General features: G+C 42.7%; 1 protein-coding gene across 12 annotated transcripts in view; it reads right to left on the bottom strand.

The window, feature by feature from the left end:
• The window catches only part of FGFR2 (fibroblast growth factor receptor 2), an 86,813-nt gene that overhangs the window by 39,887 nt on the left and 23,154 nt on the right, over positions 1–23,772 (bottom strand). For all 12 annotated transcript variants that reach the window (XM_062635276.1, XM_062635286.1, XM_062635287.1 and 9 more), the window contains 2 exons: positions 17,879–18,048; positions 11,364–11,487 (listed from right to left, as the gene is read on the bottom strand). In XM_062635276.1, the coding sequence (XP_062491260.1) occupies positions 11,364–11,487; positions 17,879–18,048 (294 nt within the window). The remainder of the gene's footprint in view (positions 1–11,363; positions 11,488–17,878; positions 18,049–23,772) is intronic.

The raw sequence follows: 23,772 nt of genomic DNA, 5'->3' as shown, positions 1-23,772 counted from the left end.
GGGCTCTCATGATGGGTTTTGGTGGTGTGATACCTACCGTTGGGCAAGGGCATTTACTAAAGCCACTGCGCCAACCACAGCCCCTATTACAACACTACCTATTGGGGTAAATATCAACCATTAAAAGAAATATTTAATTTTTAGCAATACTTCACCATTCAGTGAGTGGAATCCTATCAAGTTTCTATCCTGCCCCAGCTCGCAGCAAAGGAACCAGTTTGCAAGGATCGCTGTCCCTCATGAAACATCCCACCGCCATGCGCTGCAAACCTGGCCTCAGTTCACAAGCACTCCGAGGCTGGATTAATTACAGAGTTCTCGTGAGGAGAGCTCCAGGAGCAGCCAAGGCACATGAGGAATTGCAACTCAATTTCTTTATAAATCCAGCATTATCCAAGTTCATACAAAGGACCCGATTTGAAACCACACTTGCTCTCCATACGTCCAGGTGGAGTGGCATAGGAGGGGTCTAACCAGACAGATGTCAGAGTCCCCACAGGAATTTCCTCCTCGAGGTAGCTTTCTACGCAAGGGCCAAACCAAACCTTCCCTTCCTTTCTCCAGCAATAAGCAATTGCTGGTGAGGTGCTGGAAGGAAAACATAGAAACTCCACTAATTATTCCATGGTATGGAGGAGCAAGATTGAGTGCTGGCTGTGCTTTCAAACGACCAGGAACAATGGAGCAGGTGTAGGCAAATGCCTCTACTAATTAACACCATACAGTACATACACATGAGCCAGGGGCTGAGCAGCTTCTAAGCAGCTGCACATCAGTTTGGTTTCCTCTCTGCATAATATGAAGCACTGCATGTTGTTTATGGCCAACTCAGTAGTGCTGCAGAACTGTCATGTTCCATTTCAATGTGCATACATACACACCCCTCAAACCATCTCTTCCTAGGTAATCCATGCACGCTAAGGTAGCATCCACAGCAAGTTAGTGACAATGCTCTCTTCCCATACTCTGCAAAATCAGACGTTTTAAGGATACAAGGAATAACAAATCATTGTCATTAAACGCTAAGAGATAAAGTGTGCTGGTGTCCATCCCTGGCAAGAGTACTTGATGAAGAGCAGGAGCTTTTCAGGCAGACTAGTGAATAGCTTATGGATCAGACCAGTATCATCAGTGCTGATGAAATCATGCCTTACAAATTTTGGCATCTTTTATCAGGACGTATTAGCCAACAAATGTTCATCTAGTCAATGTTCCTGTACAGCAGGAGTCTCCATGTACAGCATTTCCTGTCAGCCCAATACTACTTGAAGAAGTCTTCTCGGTGGCCAAGAGCTCAAAGGGGTATCACTGGCCCTTATGGGTGAACATGGTGAGGCCTGGAGCAGCACAGTGATCTGCTCAAGCAGATGGGACTGAGGGGCTAACCTCCATAACCACTTTCTGAGCTCCCTTTGTCCTCACATTTAGAAGCCTTTTATGTAAACTGGAGGTATTTCTTTCTACTGCTGTGTCAGACACTTCACCATTCATAACTGTTGGGCCCAAACCTCCATCCCTGCTTTGGTTTGTGGACCAGTATCAACAGTCAGCATAAAGTGAGACAGCAGGGAATCAGACTCCATATATTCCCTGCTGGCAGTGAATACTTTCTCATACAATTAAACATTTGAAGACTATTAAAGCATTCTAGTTCTAAAGAGTGAAGACTGTCACAGACAACAGGAGCAGACCCATTTGCTACCCAGAGCAAAGCCTTTGCCACCCCATCCAAATTCCTTGTGCCACTCAAGCTCTCCTACTTTCCAAAGCCACCTAAGGAAAAGGCAGTGCCTTTTAAAACCTTTACAGAAACTAATCAGGTGCATTCTAACTCTTTGTCCTTGGTTTCACCACCTTCACCTCCAATTTGAAGTAATGGCACTGCTGCTCCAGCAGGCAAAGCTCCCACTGATGTTATCCCATCTGTCTCTTTGGATAGCTCTACGGCATGGCTTCAGCTTGGTACCCTATGTGCATTTTAGCTAAAATCCATCTTTGCTTAACACTTTTACAGCACAAGTTCATCTGCACACCTCTTTCTCATATGGCAGCAAGCCAGGGAAAAGAAAGCAAGCCAGACTGACTTATCTGGCTTGATACGAAGTCCACTGATGTCAGTGAAAACAGTAGGGGAGAAAAGAATCACAATCAGAACTAGTTAAAAGCTGTCCTTTCAAATCACATGTACACCCAGCAAGCCCAGGGCTAAGGCAGGCAATGTGAACACTCTTGTTTTACAACATGAAATTATCAACAGGGTTTTAAGAGCAGTTTGTCCATAGAGCAAAGCCCTATTGTCAGGGGGGCACCATGCAGGTTTCATCAGCCCCACGGAGCAAAAAAAGCCATAGCAGCAAGAGACGTTGCTCCAACACTAACCTCGGAGTTCACTTGCAGTGTCCCTCACACAGTGCATGCTTAAGCAAAAGCTTCACATGTCTGAACAAAGGAAGGAGAGGCCTCACTTTGGTGTGAAAAAAACATGGGAAATAGAACAATGAGGAGCTGAAATTACCACTGGAATTCTTTTCAGTGCACCCTAAAACAAAAAGGCTACAAGAGAATGTGAAAAACAGCTTGTGGCTTCTCACAGACAAGTGGTCAAATTGTTTTGTTCTGGTGGTTTCCAGGGACTGCATTGTTTTTTACAGACAGAGGTATCTTCCTTTGTACTGTGCACAGCTCCCAGCACTCAGCTGCGTTAGAATAACCAGAGATAACGCTGGGGTCCAGCACCATTGGACTGGGCTCTCCAGTAGGCTCTGCCAAAGATTTACTGTACGCCTGGCAAATAGCATCTCTCCCATAGTGATGATGCTCTCTCCCGGCTGCAGTGGGTTTAACTAACCAGTGCACCCAGTGATGCCACAAAGCACACAGTGGGAGTTATTATTGCTGTTGCTGTTGTGACCTGACTGCATATTTTGCATCCTCCATGTTTCCTTTCCTGCAAACAGCTCTGCCTTTAAAGTGAAATGGAAAAGACTGAAAAGACTGTGTAAACCTTTAAAAGCTCTGACACTTGCACACTTCTCCCCCTTTTCTTACACATAGGCTCTACGGAACAAAACAGGCAAGAAGTTATGGGAAGCACAGTGGTATTCTCCCTCCTCTCCCTGCTAGACATAGCCAACCAGTGGCTGACTGTCCACATACCTGGTGTGCAGGCTCTCAGAACAGGAGAAGCTCCAGCACCCAGAGTTTCAATGCTCCGTGCTGGACCATCCTGACTCAGCCTCAAGACACTCAGCCTTTACCTTCTTTAGTGATGAAGTTTGCTATCATGTGGTCCCACGTCAAGAGAGAGGAGATGTCCCTCACTTCTACAACACAGTATCCATAACCTGTTCTAAACGTTGGAGCAGATGCTGAAGACTGCTCTTGAGAAGGCCCTGATTATACACATTTGTCATTATATTTCTATTAAATCAAGTAAACCTAGGTAAAGTTTGCCAGATGCAATAGGTTTCATACCAAGTACTTAGGCTGGCCATGCTTGGACACAAGCTTTGTGCTCCAAACCAAGAAAGCTGTTCTCTGTTACTTTCTACAATTCTTGACCTCCCTTCTTATCCTGGTTTTGGCTTAGACAGAATTAATTTGCTCCCTAGCAGCTGGTACAGTGTCATGTTTTGGATTTAGGATGAGAATAACGTTGATAACACACTGATGTGTTACTTGTTACTAGAGCAGTGCTTACACCAAGTCAAGGAGTTTTTTCAGCTTCTCACACCACCCCACCAGTGAGTAGACCAGGGGTGCACAAGAAGCCAGGAGGAGACACAGCTGACCAAAGGGATATTCCATATGATGTGGCATCACGCTTGGTATATAAATCAGGAAGTGGCTCCGGAACTGGCTGGGCATTGGTCAGCTGGTGGTGAGCAATTGCTTTACATTTGCAACACTTCATTTTTCTTGGGGTTTATTTCTCTCTTTGTTGTTTCCCTTTTCATTAAAATTGTTATTATTATTCTAATTATTATTATTATTTTTTTATGTCAACTATTAAACTGTCTTTATCTCACCCACGACGTTTCTCACTTTTACCCTTCCAATTCTCTCCCCCACCCCACCAGGGCAGTGAGTGAGCAGCTGGGTGGTTCTTAGCTGTTGGCTGGGATTAAACCACAACTCTTCTGCACCCACATTTTCCTGCCTTTCAGCATACAATCTGGACGACCACCCTATATGAAGCCAAGAGCCAGAAGCACCATCACCAGCCTCTGGCTGAGCAGTGGGTGTCGGAACTGCTTTCTGAGAAGATTCCACTGAAGTTGGGGGGGAAGGAAGGAAACGTCATTTGTTGTAATATTCATTCAAACGTAGACATGGGTGGGTTTCACAGACACTCTAGACAGTGCACAAGCACAGATATCAGAGGAAAAGTACCTTTGAGACCAACTGCTACAATGAAATTATGGTGCTCAGTAATGCATATAATCCAGTCTAACAGCAGAAACAATGCTGCAGATATAAACACTAACCAACGAAAGTATATGCACTTGTAAATGCAGAATACACGAACAGCTTAAGAGCAACTGTTTTGACCACCTCATTTGTGACGGTGCTTACAAAGCCCTAAAAGGATATATAACTTTAGACTTTCACAAACGTTGCAAAAATGGTAAAGACTAACTGTACTCCAACCAATACACTGCCACGCTGAGTTCTTAACTACACTCAGGATCTGACAGCATCAGTTTCACTTTCATGAACAGTTAAAGATTTCACCGTGTTCATGAAACCTTCTAAAGAGAAACAGGAAAAAAATAATCTCAATATTTTCTATTTACAGAGCAGTTCAATATTCAAAAGTGCTTAACAAGCTATCTTGTATGACCCCTTTAGGCACTGGAAGCTGCTATAAGGTCTTCCCTGCACCTTCTCCAGGCTGAATAAGCCCAGCTCTCTCAGCCTGTCTTCATAGGAGAGGTTCCACCCTCATGATAATCTTTATGGCCCTCCTCTGATCTTTTGTCCTCTTACCTATCTCACCTTGACACCATCCCTCAAGGGTTCTTCCTCTGCTACATTGAAAATCTCTGCAAAGACTCCCTACAGCCTTTCAGTCCTGTATATTCCCAATCCTGTCTCTTGCCAGCCTCAGCCATGCAACAACCCCTGATGGCTTCTGCTGAGCGTCGCCTCCATCTACTTCCAGCTCTGCTACGTTGTTCTTAATCCTAGTCAATCCCAAAACCACCAGTGTGGTGGTCGGTTGGGATTCATCTTTCCCAGTGCAGGCCAGATATCCCACTACAGCCATGGGGCTGTCCCTCCTTTGCATTTCCTCCCACCCTCACAGACAACATGAAGAAATGAAGGTGCAAACTCCTCATTAATAAGGCAGGCACGATCAATAGCCTTGTGTTTGCCTTTAATATGGCCCATTCATCCAGTCTGTATCACAGCTCATTTATGACTTTTCTATAGTTGTGACAGCACTTTTTAAGAGGATGTAACTTTACCAATTTACTGCCAATTACACTCATTTCTTTCAGTAATAAGTTTGTTGGAAAAGACTGGATCAGACCAAAACGCCTCTCTTATTAGGCACAGACGTGGCTTTCGACACATGCCAATTGCACATTTGACAAGACAACAGTCTTGTTAGCATCTTCAGACAACTCCTGCAAATTCCTACTTGCATTTCCACAAGTAGGATACTGCGCGAATTAGAAGGCATGATTAAAAATGATAATAACAGAGCTGAAACAATATCCTGTTCATCATTCATCAAAAGAAAGAGAAATACCTGCCTTGGGGCTGTAATAAGAAAGTGGGACAGGGAGACCAGTCCTCCCCCAGCAGACTCTGCAGGAAGCATTCCAAACATGACAAATTCACTGTTCACTCAGTAGATGAAGTAATGACACTAGTATTTGTCCATAAAACATAATTTAGCCAGACTACTCCAATGAAATCAGAAGCTTTAACGCTGTAAAACCAGGGGGGTGGAATATTTTTACCTTATAAAGAAAGGGGAGGGGGAAAACGTACGCTTGCCTTTTCCCTTAGCTGAACCATCACACTGTGGTCTTTGTTTTCAGGAGCAAACCGCACAGCCTCCAGCACTAAACAATCTGTGTAATTTCTTCTCAGGTGCACACACCTTGCCAAAAGCCTAGTGCCAGGTGTAAAGTCCACACTTGGGCTTATCAGTACATTAAATAAAGTCTTCTTCCCTCTCGGCCTAACCAAACCCCTGAGGGCAAGCATCAGTACAGATTCCTTCACGCTTTCAGCCCCTGTCTCATCATGTCCCTTGCCGCAAGCACCTGGGTGAAGACATCAAGCCAAAGCTTGTCCATGTAAAGAGGTAGTCAACAACTACAAGCACATCTGCCAGAAATACAAGTTTAGGCTTGGTTGTAATACCTACGCTTCAGTCCTGCCAGACATCAGTGATGCAACGTCCAAGGCATGTATTTAGTTGATGTCAGTTCCTTTTTCACAGTAACCTGAATCCTAAATATAATTCTTTGGAAATTAAGGGACATACTATAGCTCAGTCAAGCTACTTCTGAGCTTTGTTTTGACAAAACAAGCCTTGGCACAAAGCAAATAACAATGCATATGTTTTTATGAATCCGGGAATGACAAAATGGAAACATGTCTTTAACAGAAAAATATGTGTCCGTGCCATGTTCGCAGCTAGAGACTGAGAGCACATGAGAAGCCAAAAATAAAACTGACTAGAAACAAAGGCAAAGTTCTTTCTTCTGCCTAAACTAAGGGAAATATAAACAGTGAACCACCAATAGCAAAAAAAGTTGATTCCGTTTTAATCAGATCTTTTTTAACAACATGCTGTAAAAAGCCAGAGTAAAATTCACGCCCCCCAGCCCTCTAAAACCTCCAGGAGTTCCGAATAAAAGCATTTTTCTGCACACCCGTCAGTAAAACCACTCATACATGAGATTTCTGGGGCACAAGCTTTAAACCGAGAGTCATTTAAAGTGCTCCCTGGATGAGAAGTAGTTCTCACACTGTTTTCATATGAAAATACGAATTACTGGTAAGGGACAACTGCGTGGCCACCTCTGGAGTTCACTCCTCAGTAAGGAGAGCCAAAGGCAGTGCTATTAGGCAAATTAGAAACTGGCCAAAGCACAGCTAACCTGGCTGCAAACGGACCTTTCTAAAACTATATATTTGTGACATGTAATGTTCATTTTTATAGTAAACAGCAGTCTTCTTATACATTCTTGGAAGAGGTGTTGTGCTATGGCAGCTGCTTATGAAACCTAACAAACTGGGTAGTGCCAAACACCACCTGAAACCAAACCATCTTTTGTTTCCCTGGATGATGACATTAAATAGGACAGAAATGGCTACCTGCACTAGGGCTGTTCAAAGGCTAATCTTTTTCTTTTGCTGTTAAAATATAAATTCAATTAGTTACTTCCATGCTTAAACAGAACTGCCGCTGCTGAAATTGTACTCTAGCGATAATTGCAATCCAAGAGTGATCTAATTATATACAAGTCTCAATGGCTGCATTCCCACGTTGCTTCCTCCAACCCGGATTCACTACAATACAACTCGTAAGTGAAAACCACATCGTTTTCATTCATTCTCCCTTAAGACTGCATGACTTTATATATGTTTAATGAGAAAGGAGTTAGTTGATTAGTAAGCTTACTATAAAAATGCAAGTTTCTACCTACTGTTAAATACAAAAGAATAAAAAGGCACTTCAGCTGATGGGCTAAACTGTGCAAGAGAAAGAACATTCTTTTAATTAAAGTCCTGGATTAGGATTCAAGTACCAGCTTTACTTTTTGGCTCTGCCACCAGCTTCCTGTGTGACCCAGGGCAAGAAATTTTATCGCTCCACAGCTCAGGTTTTCATCTATAAAATGGACAGTGACATTTCCTTCTCCCAGCCTCTCCACATTTCAGTTGTAAGCAATTACTGTGCATTGTCACGTTGCCTTGGACATTAAGTATTTGATAGTAATTGAAGCCTTTGGGTAGGAGTCCAATAAGAAGCTAAAATCAACTCATCTCCTTTCTACAGGATCCTAACGTAAGCTTTGCCACTACTGCATCTAACCCGTTTGTATCCCTGGGCAAAGTCCTGCAGTCAGCCTTCTTAAGTCCCTGTTTAGAAATGGAGGAGGAGAGACAAAAAGGCAGTGGATGGGGGTATCCCAAACATGTAAAGAATAACTTTGTCCAACACAGAATATCCTGGCCAACTCGAATGGACAATTCCCTGTTAATATTGTCAACGTGCACGAGTATCCCGTGCGATACAGAGAGGCTGCCAACAGCTTGCTGCTTTTTTCTTTGGTATTTTCTACTCCCATTGTAAAAAATTCAGCTCAGTGGTGTTGCCAGGTTTGTAAATTTGAATGAGACCATCTGAGCCCAGTTGACTATTTTAAGAGGGTTCTTGCAAGTAATTACAAGGTAAAAATGAGAATACTTCACACCTACATTCTGACTGAAAACTACTCAGCCCTGCTGGCTCCAGGTTTTTAATTGTCAGAAGAGTTCAAGGTTTGGAAAGTTATTGGCCTATTCCTAACCAGCATTGTGTCATTATTTGGCACGCTTTTTGCTGGGATACCTCCCAAATCTGTGACATAATCAGAGGGTTCACTACATTACAGCATATAGTCAGATGCTCATGTTAGTGTAAGACGTTGCCATATTTAATACCATTTGCTATTACTTACACTTAATCAACTCTGGAACCAGTTAAACCATATAGGAAAAGCAATTTCAGAGGCTTTCAAATGACAGTTTTCCACACAGAACTTGCCTCAAAATTACAACCTGAAGTTTGTCAGATGCAGTCTACATACGCAATTGCCTCTAAACAAACATCCATAACTCTCCGCAACCCTGTGGGAACTGAAAATTTATATGAAAACAGAAAAAGAGACAAAATAAATTTCTGTAGAACTGTCTTAACTAGAAAAACTGTCAGAGTTTCCCCTTCTGGCCAGCCTTAATTTACTGCTTCAGCAGTTTTATGCCCAACCTCCATGATTATTACAAGCTTTCAGCCACACAGCAATGGCTGAGCTCTCTAGCATCAATCCCCCTTTCAGGTTAAAGCCCCAGTGCAGTATCTCTCAAGAGACTCACAGTGAATTGAGCATAGATATTTTAGTTTACACTCTTGAACTCATGAAATTAGATGCGAAAAGCAAGTAAAATGATTACACAGAACTCCAAAATGCAGGTCATGACTTGCAAAAATCGCTTTTGGACTTCTGGTTTCATACCCCACAGGGTCTCAGCATCAGAAAATGCTGATTATTCCCCCAGGGGAAATCAAGGCTCCTTTGGGTGCCATCAGCCTGGTACCCAGCACCTCAAATCACTAGTCAGTTTTGAAAAACCTCATTATTTACTTTTCTGCCTCTCTATAGGAAAGGAACAGACATTTAAATAAATGACATAATCCTTATTACCATTCCATTCATTCATGCAGGTCCCTATAATTTACTGCCAGGAAAAATAAACTTCTGCATAATATTCCTCAATGTAAGACATTCAAAAGGCTCAAAGGGGGAGAGGAGGTGAGAGGGCTTCTGACAAATATTTGCTCAAGTGACCACATCATCCAGGAACACATTTGCTAGGAAAAAAATGGGTGAAGAGATTTATGGTCAGTGTAAAACATGCCAGATTGGAGCTGGGGCAGTAACGAGGAAAACGAGCAGGGGACAGAGAAGGGAAGGGGAATTTTTAACCAGTTTCATTTCAGCAAGGAAAACTCGCAATATTGCAAGAGTGCCTTTTTCCTTCTAAGTCACCTCTTAAAAGAGAGTTTTAAGCAACTTGAGTTAATCTACGTTTCCTAAAGGATTAAGAAAAATGAAACCCAAAACAACTCAAAAATGCCACAACTCATCATCATCTTATACACTTCCTGGGCCAGGCTTTAAGTCAAGTTTAAAGCAAGCTTGTGTGAGCAGCCCATTGCCTCCAGCAAGGTGGTCAGCAGAGGACTGAGGCAACAGAACACAATTTACTACCACCTCTAACAGCCGTTGCTGCTGCACCCTCCATAAACTTTGTTTAAACAAGTGCTCAAACAAAATGGCTTTGCTTGGTTCACCTCAACAATACCCATAGTTCACTATGGATGACAAAAATGTTGCCAAGGCTATAAAAATCCTCATTGCTTTCAGTGTTGACTACCTAAAACCAAGTGGGTGGTTCACAGACTGGCTTTGAAGGCTTAAATGTTTGAGCGCTGGTGGCAGAGCTCCAGTCTGATGGCATCACAAAGTTATCTTTTTCCTCCTGTGCTCCATGAAGAGGAGCAGATAAGCTCTCATGGTAATTCCATGGGGAATTCTCACTGGTAATTTCACGGGGATTTTTTCCTTTCTTGCTGCCTGAAAAGCTGGCACCTGCTTTATTTTGGATTTGGGGGTTCCTGCAGATTTGAGTGGTCTCAGACAAAATGAGACTCCACTTCTAAAAGTACTACTAGAAGGTCCTACAGTAACAACCAAACTGATTACTTTTGGACAGAGATGCCTTCAGAGTCAATAAAACTGCTCACACCCATCCAGGCTAAGCAGCAAGAGCAGGGGTGAATACAAAGAGAACTAGATCCTAAGAGTTCAAGCCCTAATGTTACTAAGCACTTAAATAAATACGTGTAAGCCTTATTAAAGTCGACCAGGATTTTGGTATTATTAAGTTAACATTATTAAGCATGTGCTTGATAGTCCTGCTGAATCACAGCTTTGCTACTACTAAGAATTCACACAGTTGTTTATGATTTGTCCTCATGTAAAACATTTCTTCATTACTTTTGTCATCTGCATTTCAGGAACTGCTCAGAGCCTGCACAACAGGCTATGGTCAGACCTCTGTTATACTGCTGTGAGTGCAAAGCACCCTTCCCAAAGCTCCAGATCAGCATTAGCGTCACCAAAGTCAGTATCTATCTTCTCATTGTAAGAAAAATCATTTCAACTCTAATCTAAAGGATCCCTTGACAATTTTCATAACTGCAGCTATTAAAATCTGTGTTGGACAATTGTACAAGTAGTAATCCAATTGTAACACTAATGATTAAAATTGCATCAGTATTTATTATTTGGTTGTCATGGTAAGCTTGTAGGTGGATCACACAAACAAGAATTCACTTGTACACATGGACATTACACCATTGCAAGGTACAAGTAGATTATTCCTACAGACAAGAGACAGATAACCAATTGCTATGTGAGGATATGTTTATGTAGTGAAATCTTGTCTTCAGATTAATGCAAAATCATCTTCAAAATGAATGCAAAATGCATCAGCTTAGTTCTAAATGTTTTAATAGAGAAACTCATCAAGTTAAAACATAGTGTCACACACGACAGAGCTTTACTTACCAACAACGTCGAGATGGTAAGTGTGGTTGATGGATCCATACTGGTTTTCCACTATGCACGTATAATTTCCCTTGTCAGATGGGACCACGCTCTCCATGATGAGACTCCAGTGCTGGTTGCGGACCTGGTGGGTTGTAACCAGAGAGAGTGGTAACTTCACTGCATAGTCTCACTCTCTCCCCCTCCAAAAGACCTGTTTCCTGAATAGTTAACCTTTTGTAATCCATGATTGAGAACCTATTCTGTGCTCATTTAACTGTTCCGGACAGTGAAATACTTTGGCTATGCCTGGTATGGTACAGCACGGCTGCAGCAGTGAAAGCTTTCACACATTCTGCTATAAATTTACCTTGTCCCTGATCTGAGCACTGCAGACCTCGGTGCACACTCAGTCCTACCAGGCTTAAAAGGATGGCTCCAATTAGCAGCAGTCACCTTACCAGGCTTTACCTCTCAATCCACTCTAAAGTGAATTCATACCCTCAGGACATTTCCCATCTGTCTCCAAACAATCATCTGATAATATTAACTACCCACCAGCAATACAGCATGGATATTACCCCCTAACATCAAATCTCTGTCTTTCTAGTAGCTCAATTATACAGCAAGGGTTTTGGAGAAACAAAGCACCAAAGGGCAATGTTTGGGATCCCTCCCACAGACAGAGGAGTGGCAACACCTCTCCTGTGGTACCCCAGGGCAGCAAAAGAAATTAAGATGCTGCTTCCAGAAAAATGCCTGAAGAAAATCCTCACGGAAACAGAGAATAAGGATATACATTTATTGCATACAATCCTTCTCGGACAGCTTGTATTAAAGGTGCTGATTCTGTTCCCATTTGAACTCAACAGGAGCATTGGCACTGGTCTTGCAGAAAATACGATCCAGCCCAATACTGGAAGGATATAGAGTCATCCGGTACATATATATATATATCTCCTGCGTCATAAATTGGCTCCCAAAATGACCTTTTGCTGGCTATCCACTAATCCCTTGTTTTAGCATTACATTTTTGACAAAGCACTCAAAAATCTTAACATTAAGTAGCTGTAACATACAACTTTGAAATTGCAAAGTACTTTAGTTTAGCGAATGGAATAAAATCCAATCTGGTACAGTCATTTTGATCAGCCAAATGGAAAGTAGCAATTCAGCGCAGTACACCAAAAGAATTTATGGACCAGCAACACTTCCAGTAACTATACATTCTTAAAACATCATTACAACCATAGGTCTGAAATCCTGCTTTGTGAATGACGATTGTGGAGGTCCCTATCCAGCAGGAAAAGGTTGCACAGGGCCCTATCCCCAGCGCAAAGAGCTTAGCCCTCATATTTGCTGGAGGAAAAATAGTTCCAGTTCAGATATTGGAAGAAGAGTCCTCTCTGTAAGGGGTTCCTGGTTTTCATAGTGCCCCCAGCTATTAATTAGCTCTTTAGCTAGATTATATTATTATTGTCCCGTTATGGTGTATCGATTTATTTTCTTTCCACACTATCAAGAACTACAAAGCGATTTTATAAAGCTAGAAAGAGTTTTAGTGTTACTGTGCTGTTATTCTGCTATGCAACCTTGAAAGTCGAAGTTTGGGTCAGGAAGAATTACTGCCATAAACCACCGAAAAATAACAAATACAGCAGCTACATAGTTTTGCTATTTTACTTCCTTGCAAGCTATTTTGATGGAGATTTGGTCAAAGCGACCTGAACCTTTTGCCACTACAAGTTACATCACGCTTCTCGGAATCAGAGCAAGGGTTTTTAACCAATCTGATCACAAAACAGGAAGAACAAATCATGGCTGTATGGAAGTTAAAACAACATAAAAATTCCTAACAAGCTGTAAGTAATTAGTTTGATAGGAAAACACAAGAAATTGTTTAGCATCCAATAAGAAAACATAACTAACTTACACCCACAAGTGGATACACTGGATGGCAATATTAAAAAGTATTTGTGCAATTCCCCTTCTTGTAACTCCAATAAGAGGAGATAATATCTTTATCGTAAAACAACAGCTTGAAACTCTTCAGTTTAAGCTAAACAACTGCTGTAGAGGCACAAAGCACATAAGACACATTGTGACACAACAGGATTTATGACATGGATCTGGATTCAACTAGATCCAGCTTGCTGGCTTAGTGCTTTCTGGTTACAAGTGCAGGATTGAATGCCCAGAAAAAGTCCCCTTTGCTGGGGATGACAGCATCTTCTCTCACTGAAGACTCCAAATTCAACCTTTCATTCTCAGAAACGCAATGGTTGTGCCACATCCGTGCAACCAACACCATGATCATACAGTCTTCTTTAACATGGTCTTTTCAAGTAACGTGTTGTCACAACCCTAGTCCCAACAAACCCTGTCCTTGGGGAGTAAAACTAGAGCCATTACAGACAACCAGCACCAAAATCATAGAATCATAGAAACATCTAGTTTGGAACTAGATGACCTTAAGGTCCTTTCCAACCCTAACTATTCTATGATTCTATGAAAAGACCTTTAAGATCATCAAGTCCAAGTCCATTAACCAAATGCCAAACAAAACAAAACCAACCCCACTGTTATGATTGAAGTTGCAAATAGATGGCCTCTTCGGTAATGAAGGGTAAAGCCATAAGCTCCCTCCTGGTTGCTCACTAGGGCCCTTCTAACTGAAGACACCAGTGCTACAGCTCTCCAAATATTCCCTGATAAGTTTCCATAGATAATTACCAACAGGGTCCATTGAAGCTGTTTAAATAGATGACTTGAGCTTATCTGGCAGACATATTAGGGAACTCATACGCACTAATCCACTAGGAAAAAAACACGGAGGGCAGCAACAAGCTGCTGAAAGCGGGAATATCCTCACCAGGCCTAGAGAGTCCAGAAAAGGATGTGTCCACAGATGCATTCAAAAAGCTTTCCAGTTCTTCAACCTGACTAGCTCCTTGCCAGCTATTATTTCTACTATTTTATTCCCAGAAATCTTAGCTCATATTGAGTTCTTTTCAAAATCCTGGAGAATCTACTCCATTACCTGGTCTTCAGAGTATCCCTCTCTATTTGCCATTGCCTCTTCTTGACGTAGGGGAATTATTTCCTGTGAAAGTAGTGAGGTGTTGTTACATGGTACCCAGAGAAGCTGTGGCTGCCCCATCCCTGGCAGTGTTCAAGGCCAGGTTGGACACAGGGGCTTGGAGCAACCTGCTCTAGTGGAAGGTGTCCCTGCCCGTGGCAGGGGTTGGAAGTGGATGAGCTTTAAGGTCCTCCCAACACAAACCATTCTAGGACTGTGTAAAAATGTGATTCCCCACAAAATCAGCTCAGGTAGAGAGAACAAATGCAGAACGTCCGTGCAAAAGCCATAGGCTTTTACAGTTCCTATAGAGTCAGAACTCTTTCTTTACTCTGTATTTACCTGCCTGAATCTAAATGTGTTTAAGACAACTGTAGTGATGAAGTTTATCAAAATGCACACGTGAAAACACATACACCTGTTAATGCTTAAATAGTACCAACTGATAGAAGTACATTTGCTTTCTGGGTGGTGTATAGAAAAGTAAAGGCTCCTGTGGTCTCTCACGGAGGATGTAGATTATTCACTCAAAGAAATTATAAAATGCCTTTAATTGCACAAGCAAGAGCTATCATCACTTTAGAGGCAGATATAAAAACACAACTATAAAGGACTTAGACATTCAACAAATGATTTTTTGTCAGAATTTTGTGTATACCTTGAAAAATCATTGAAGGTTCAAATTTGAAATTCACCACCCAGAATTAGTCATGGTGGAGGAATTTCACTCTGGAAGCTATCTTGGGCAGCACATACACCCTCCTGCTAGCCTGACTGAGTGCAAATTGACTCAAGATATTCCCCGGTCTGAAGGACAAAGTACTACAGGCCACTATCTGATTGTGATAAAGAGCATACAAAGAAGAGATTTCTTAGCTCAAGGAAGCAGGAGAGAGGTGGCTGCAGGATTAGTGGAAATCTTCATGTTTTCCTTATTTTTACGTTGTTCTTAAAGTCTTCAAGGGATGATTGCCTCTTCCGAAAAGGACAGATGGTGTTACATCAACTGGTCATGGCAGATACGGCCAAGCTTGGTTCCAGCTATTCTATTTGCTCAAAGTATTATGGAGAGGTCCAGCAGAAATGCTTTACATGTAGCAATGCTCAGATTCAAGACAAGCTATCATACAAGAATTATCTTGAGTTGCTGTGATATCTGGCTGAAAACAAACCAGTCCTTTCTGAGGATTCCTTCATTACAAGTTCGTCAGTAAAGACATGCAATACAAGAAAATACAATTCTCTCTTTACTCCAGAATAAATTTGGATAAGCCCATAACGACCTCAACCTGCCCCTCTACAAGAAGAGAACACAGGCTCCAGAAGCTCTGGAGGCCTCATTCTTTAACACCCATTCACTGAAAACAAGCTTCATTCTTAAACCACCAACAGAAACTAGAATATATATGGATTTGGTAAGCAGAATGGCAACGATTAGTTTGGACTTCATGATCTTAAAGGTCTTTTCCAGCCTAGTTGATTCTATGATCCTCTAAGTAAATGCTACCAGATCATTTAACATTTGATGTATTTCTGAGCAACAAGAAAGTCTAAAATCCACAGCTGTGCCCCCTCTTTACTTCTCTCAGACTAAAGAGAGGTAAGAAGTTATGACTGAGAATTACAGGCATATACTTCGCTGATCCAGGTGGCTTTAGAAATAGGCATCTGTGGTTTTGTCCCAGAGTACATACATACCTATGAAATTGCATATGTTTAATACACACGAGCAAAAATTCAACCTGTGGCACTTAACGGGCTCAAGTCTAAATGAGCTCACGCAGAATCCTAACACAAGGTTGCAGGGGCAGCACAGAGCCCCACAAGTGCTGATTTACCCCATCAAAGATCATCCTCCCAAACCAGACATCAGGTATCTCCCTCCCTGCCTTGTAAGACACACATTTTCCTGCATGATTTTCAGGAGTGATATTTCCATTTCCCCTTTGTGAGGTATAAAGGGTTTAAATAATGCCCCAGTTAGTACCAAAACAGTTACTATTATTTTCCAAGACAGGATTAGTTTGGGTTTGGTGTTTGGGTTGTTTTTTAATTGCCTTCTTTTTGGTTTTAGAAAAGCACTGAGAAAGGTGAAAATCACTGAATTGGAGCCAATTCGTTAACACTCTGCAGCGTTATGAAAGGCAGAAGGTGTTGCCAGGTGTACACTCATAAGCAACAGTAATTTATGGTGTAAGCAAACATAGATGGAAAAGTCTACTTAGATAATTAGTGTTCATGCAGAGAGATTTTCTGGGCTTCGCTCTGTGCTAACACAAATGTTGGAAAAATTGACACTTTCTACAGTAAATCCAGCTAGAGAGGAAAGGAGACTACAGCTTCTCCTCCTCTGCACTGGAAAACTTAGGGTTTTGTACCAAGCAGGATCCGAGTCAACAGCACACGAAGAAACATACACCCCGGCTCCATCAGGGCATTGCAAAATGTGGCACCCCAAAGATACTGCAGTTACTGGGGTAAGGCAGCAGTGAGGTACCCCAAGACTCAGTCTTGAGCTTACTGTGTCATCTGGACGAAGGCAGTTAACTTCTGTCTTAATTAGCATTAGAAATTGCTCTGAACAAGTTCTAGGTCGGGGCTTGCAGCGTGACACAAAGTGACTAACTCATAAACTTCTCATCTTTGCAGAGAAGCCCTGAGATGCTGGGTATGTGAGGACGCCACTGGCAGAAGGTCCACAGAAGAAGTTCAGGTAACCCACAAATGCAGGCAGGATGGCAAGGGTAGTGCTTGAACAGCAATTTGCCATCGAAGTCACACACTCCCATTCATGCAAGGAGGGGGATAAGATGACCGAATCCTCACTTCTGACCTGACCTAGGCAGATACCGGGGGGTTAAAGGTCCATGCACTAACCCACAGAGCGAGATGGCCTCCCTAAACTTCTCTCTTAATCAGTAACCACCAATTTAGAATGAAACATCTAATCTAAGCTGCTTAAAATTCAAACAAACCCTTGTTAAAGTAATTGCTGTTACTTTCCCCTCAAATTCTGCTTCCCATTTCAGTTTCACAGACCATAAACTCTATAGAAAATAACAACTTTTGACTTACAACCCTTCCTTTATTAAACTGCTTACTATCACCAGTGTGGATGGCCACGTTTTTAACAAAGCAGTCAAAAATGAATAGAGCAAAATAGTCTTACTCCACTTTGCAAAGTCAGTCTTTGGCTTTCCAAATAAGTCTCTCTATAAAATTCTTAGCTGCACTGCTATGTCAGAAGCCTGATTTTGACAAAAGTTATATATAGAGAGAGAATTAATGCTCAGTAACTGCCAAAGAAACCACCCACCCGTCCCCAGAAGAAAACAATTACTCTTTTTTTTGCTTCTACATTTGATCCAAGTTTTCTGTTGACTTCAAGTTCAGTTTTGGTTTTTTTCACAGCCTTGGTCAATGAGAGAAATCGCAAAACCCCATTGCGAGTTCTTACCTTATATCCACCAATGCGATGCTCTTGTTTAAACTCTTTCCCATTTTTCAGCCATCGCATGGTCGGCGTTGGGTTTCCCATCGCCGGACAACGAAACTTGACGGTGTTCGCCGCTGGCACCGCATGAAGCCTTTTCTCCATTTTGTCTGTGTGTGTCCAATAGGGTGCCCCTGTTGCAAGGAAATACACCCAGAAACATCAGTACTTGGAAACTGAGCTCCCTTTCCAGCCCCTTCCGTAAGGACATAAAGAGTTGCACATATTAAACATGGTTTGAGTACATGACTGGAAGTCATATGCTGCAAGTGTGGACCAGTTTTTCAAATGGCTCAGTCTGCAGCTTTGAGTACACCATTTATGATGAAATCCCAATGATTAACCACATTGGTTTGTGTGTGTCAAGTAAAACAGAGGGACTGAGTTTTCAGTGACTCAAATGATGAGACACTTGACTTCAAGCTGAGTTACTGCGAGTGCTCAGCAAACTTTGAATTCTTTGACTTCAGCTGCAGAGCCGGACAGACCAAGTCAGAAGAGCTGTTGGAAGCATCAGCCTTAACCTCTCTCCATGTGTTAGAAGGCGGATAAACATAGCTACCTGCCTGGCAGCATGCTAAAACTTACACTGTACGATGGCAAGGTGAACTGTGTTGTTACTGTCACAGAAACTACTGAAATCTATTTACAAATGGAATGTATTTCTGAAACGTTAACCAAGGAGGAAGAAAATGAGCACACGTGGATCAGGAAAACTCAGTAACAGCATTCATCATTTTTGCTGGGATTTCCCACTCTCATGAGCCTGTCAAAGCCCAAATTGAACAAGACCAACACCAAGGCACAAAATGAATACTTCTCTCAGCCTACATTTACTGAAATGATCACTTTTAGTAGTGCCTGGCAAGGCTCTCCTGGCTCAACTCACTCCCTCCTTGCCATGCCCTGGCCCTGTCTGTGCCCACACGAGGAGCCTACAGAATACATGGAAAACCCCCCTTTCAACCAAGTTCTCAACCACTTGTCCTGTGCCAGCACAGGAAACACAGCAGAGCAAAACACACAACTACCCATCTCATTTAACCCCCTAAGAAGCAAATCCGGATAGACACATCCATATACAAGGTTATCCCATGCTCCGCTTCCATGCACCACTTTGGCTACATTGCACAGTCTTTGTGGCATTGCTTCAGTTGTCTCACCATAACAGGTATTTTTAAAAGTTAAAGATTCATGTTTAATAGTAGGAAACATTAATTTCTTTTACAATGGAGTTTTCCTGAAGCAAATCAGATTAGTGTGGAATTTTTAGGACTAGAGGGGTCCAGAAAAATAACTCCATTTCTCTCAGCCCTGTTTCATTTCCTTCATTAGCAGCCTAACACTCCACTATAAATAAACTCTTCCGTTCCTCAAATATTTATAGCAGTTCTTACAATCAATGCAAACTCAGAAATCCTGCTACCCCCCTCTCTAAATAAAAATACAGCTGGATAGAAAATACAGGAATAAACCCTTTAACAACGTCTCGGTATAAAGGCAACATTCTAAAAGCAAGTCTCATAATGATGCTAAGAACGATACGTGGGTTGGCAATTAGTGTTAAAATTAATGAAGCAGAAAAGCAAAGCAAATTTGTGCATGTAATCAAAGTAGAAAATCCGGTCACTATTGAAAACTTAACTGCAATACTAAGAACTTGTTACACAGACTGAAGTGAATTAGGGATGCAAGGAAAATCACTGTTAACATTATTTGCTAAAACCAGGATCACATTAAAACAACAGAAGACTTTAAACAAAGCCAACCAAAGGAATTAGCTACCACACGCAAAGACCTAATTATATTACAAGTATACCAGGAAAAGGGGGAATTACATGTTGGTACTGATAAATTAAAAGGATTATTTTCTCTGGACTGCTAAAACTCTTGCACAAGGCAATGCAAGGTGACCACTACTGTGCCCTACCCACAACTCCCACAAAGCCAAAGTAAACTGTGGCAGGTCAAAGCCAATCAACCACCCAAACCAGTTATATCGGTACCTCAGACAGAGCAGAGCGCCCAGATTTCGCCCTAAAAAGACAACGCTGACCCAGCAGTTTCTCAGCCAGCATGGTCACTACTCATCACGTCTGTCACACACACCCCCTCCCGCACGTATAGAGCATAAAGAGCCTGGGTACAGTCACTGGCAAGCACAACCTCTGAAGCACAGGTTCCACAGCTCACCCATGGTGATGCTGTTCTGCAGGATGGACCAAGCTCTGGAGAAGCTTCCAACATGGCATCAGAGTTGGTCTGGATCCAGCTACCAACAGTTCCCCAAACCAAGCTGCTTCGTGTAACCAGGTTTCTGCTGCATTATAGTGCAGCTCATCCTCAGGTTTTCTTGTATATATGCCTCTTTCATCAACCCTCACCCTCTAAAAAACTGCTCCTGGAAGAGAAGTGCTCCAATAAGAGTCCTATATGACAAATGCACAGGGAGAAAAAACTTTGCTCTCTGGAAGAGGTGGGAGCAGAGAAGAAGCCAGGAGGATGCAGGCAGGAACAAAGAGAAGCAGCTCAGTTCTGTGCCAGGGAGAGAAGGGGAAAGGAAACTCCCCGGGCTGAAACGACTCTGCTTGGAAAGCTTCCCCTCACACAGTCCTCAGCTTAATCCGCAAGGCTCCCGAATTACAGGGGAGCTTGGAGAAAAACATGCGGACATCACATGTTGAAAACGCTTCAAGACATCCTACCATTTCTCACTAGGTAGCAGCAATGTATATTGGCAGCTCCTCGGTGTGTTTGAAGGGAAAAGAGAAAAAGGCAGCAACATCCACAAACCGTAACACTCGCCCTCATTTTGTGCTTTCATACAGTGATTAACGCACAGCATTTCTCTTTATAGATTAAATTAGCATAACCTAAAGGCACCTTCTACTGCTTTTATTTGTCCTTAGAGGAAAAACGTTCAGATTCACTAAAACCAATAACGAACATAGTTAATGATGATAGATCATTAACAGACCATCTATCTATTAGGTAATAGATTAATAGATAATAGCGCCAGCTTCTCTCACAGACAGCACCCAGCTCATCCCAGCTTTGCTAACAGGACAGGTGGAAATAGGCAGCTCCACTGTTAAAAGTTCACCGTTACAACAGTGCAGACTCCAGCCCATAGCAGTAACAAGCAGCAGGGGAACGGGTGGGAATTCCTGATTGCTTTTGGAGCTCTCATTAGTGGAGAAAATATCCTGCTGACCCACACTGCACTCCACTGCAAATACATTATATCTAATCAGGCAAATCTCCTGCATGTGAAATTGAAATTAGGCTGCCCAGGGGACTGCTTCACTTCAGGACTCTTTAATTTTCACTTGGACTTATCTGATACAAAGGACTACTAAAGCAGTCAGCTCCAAGCCTGCCCTACGAGCTCCTTGACCAGGCAATAGCACACCTAAAATGACCACACCAACCCCCTGCAAAGGTTTTAAGTCCAGTTGTATTTGACCTTTAATTAAAACACACTTCTAGGCAACATCCTATTTTTGCTGCTCCCTTGAGTGGGTTTCCACTCTAAAGGATTTCATGAATTTGAACCTTGTTTCATCCTTTCTGAGCGTCTTCAAGGCATGAAAAGAACAGCATGTGGATCGCATTTAGATACTTTTTGTTCTTGGTGCCAATTTACCATTGCTTGGCCCAGAAGAAATTGTTTAAAGGGCGATAAGGAAAAAAGTCCTAAAGCTTCCAGTCGCCTGACTAGAATTTAAGGCAGAATAGCAGCATCTCCAGGGCTATCCAGGGGTCTCCGGAATAAATCACTGTTGGTAGATCTCAGTGGACCACATCATGAGCCGTTGCCTTGCCAGCACCAAGTCAAGATTATAGAAATCCCTTAAATTGGGGCTACCTTTTAACAAGATGAGGCAACAAGCACCAACAATGTATTATCCTCCACTGCTGCCAGTAGGAACTGATGATGAGCAGCCCTTAGCTTTGCAAAACCCAAGTCCCAGATCAAGGTCCTTGGAGGTGGCCCTCCAAAACCAAGCTAAGGCACCTCTTTAGGGCAACAAAGGGGAAAAAGCGAGTTGCCAACAAACCCGTTTTTGTGGAAAGAGAGGACTATTTTGCAGTGGAACCAATCCTGCACCTTCCCCACAAGCACTAATCCCTTCAACAAAAGCTGGAAGTAATAAAAAGCTATTCAGGATGCAGTCTGGAACAAATCTACCACAGTGCTTTTTTCAGACAGTTAAAGTATCTGTCAAGCTAAAAGGACACCAAACGCAGAGTGAAATCTGCTATGCATGCCTTTTGCTTATAAATACACACAGGGCAAATGGTCAAACGCACATGTGTACACACAAGTGCCCTCCTCTCCTGAGGATGAATTGCTCCTCGCAGCTACCGAGCCACTTACAGCCCCCACTGACTTCAAGGGCAGCTGTATTTTCTGGGCAGCCTTGAAAATGACACTAGATCTCCTCCATAGCCTCTCTGCTTGTATTGGAAAACCTTGGTCTCTGAAAAACATATCTGCAACTGAGGCGAATTAGAAAAGCTTAAAGGAATACTTACCCTCATAAATGAAACAGCTCTAAAAAGGTTTGCTTTAAATATGCAGGAATGAGAATGCCATGGTTCGGTTTCCTGTGGAAGGCACTACAGCCATTTCCTGCCTCATCACATCATAATTAACATGCCAGGACAGCTGGACTTTATCAGAATTGTTTCATCAAAAAGCAACAACCTTTGAAGACTATGGCCTTTTGTTTCCATCAGTAAAGGCATAACCGGGCCAATTTCCATTGCTTATCCTTAATGATCGCAGCTGTAATTTGTATGTAAATTATCAGTGAAATCGGTTTAGATCTGCAAAGCTCAAACCATGGCTCAGGAAACACTTAAAGTCTTCTTCTCTTACAGAGCAGCAACCAGGGGCTCTTGGGAGATCGTGGACTTCCCCAGGCTCTGCCTCACATAGGCAGGAGAACACGGTAAGGGATATTTGAGCATTACACAACACTGCCTGCCCCACGGCATGCTCATGGTGGACCTTTGGCTACCCCTGAACTCCTTACTTGCCTTTCAATCTGTCTTGGAACACAGTGTCTTAAATGAGATGTGGCCTTCTGGACGCAATATAAAATCTAGAAGAGGAGCACCGATGGGAAGGAGCTCTCAGAAGATGCTAGATGCACAGAGTTCAGTGGTTTGCAAAAGCACCACACCAAGTCCCACCCCTAACTTTCATACAGCTCCAATCTTGCCAAATCACAACCCTCTTTCAGCAACGCTGCTTTAATCCAGCCGAGTTACTGTGATGCAACATTTCATTGAAAGCAGACTACTTGCAGGGATGTGGTGCCACACTTAGTCTTCTGGTTCCAACTCTTCCCATCGAGCCCTCAGACATCAGGAGGAAGGCTGCGCTGCTCCCTGCACCCATCTGCAGCTTGCGAGAAGCCGCAGCAGTTTGTGGGCACCTTGTAGAAAGCAATCTCATCAGGATTTGTTTGTGCAACGCTCTGGTTGGGAGCAATCTGTCTTCTTGATGTTTCCTCCCTTCTGCACCACAAGAGCTTGCACTCTTCCTGCCACCTGAAACGCTTGTGCGCTCACACTGTAGAGGCACCTTTCACTTTGAGCAGGGAAAGTGTGACTGACCCCTGTGGAAGCACACACCCCATCCCCAGCAGATGGAAATCGTCAGGGGCCTTTCACCAGCTCCTGAACCAAGATTGATTAACCGGAGCTTACAATGACACCTCGTAATACAAGACCGTCACTAGTGTTACACAAGACACCACTGCCCAGAGAAGATGATCCTGCCCCAGTGTTCAAGGCCAGGTTGGACATGGCTTGGACCACTGTGGTCTAGTGGAAGGTGTCCCTGC

Source organism: Pezoporus occidentalis, unplaced genomic scaffold (assembly GCF_034315485.1).
Source record: "Pezoporus occidentalis ecotype Australia unplaced genomic scaffold, CSIRO_AGI_Poc_V1 ctg45, whole genome shotgun sequence".
In the NCBI taxonomy this organism is placed as follows: Eukaryota; Metazoa; Chordata; class Aves; order Psittaciformes; family Psittacidae; genus Pezoporus; species Pezoporus occidentalis.
The sequence above is the reverse complement of the archived record's forward strand: the minus strand, read 5'-3'. Positions and strand labels throughout refer to the sequence as shown.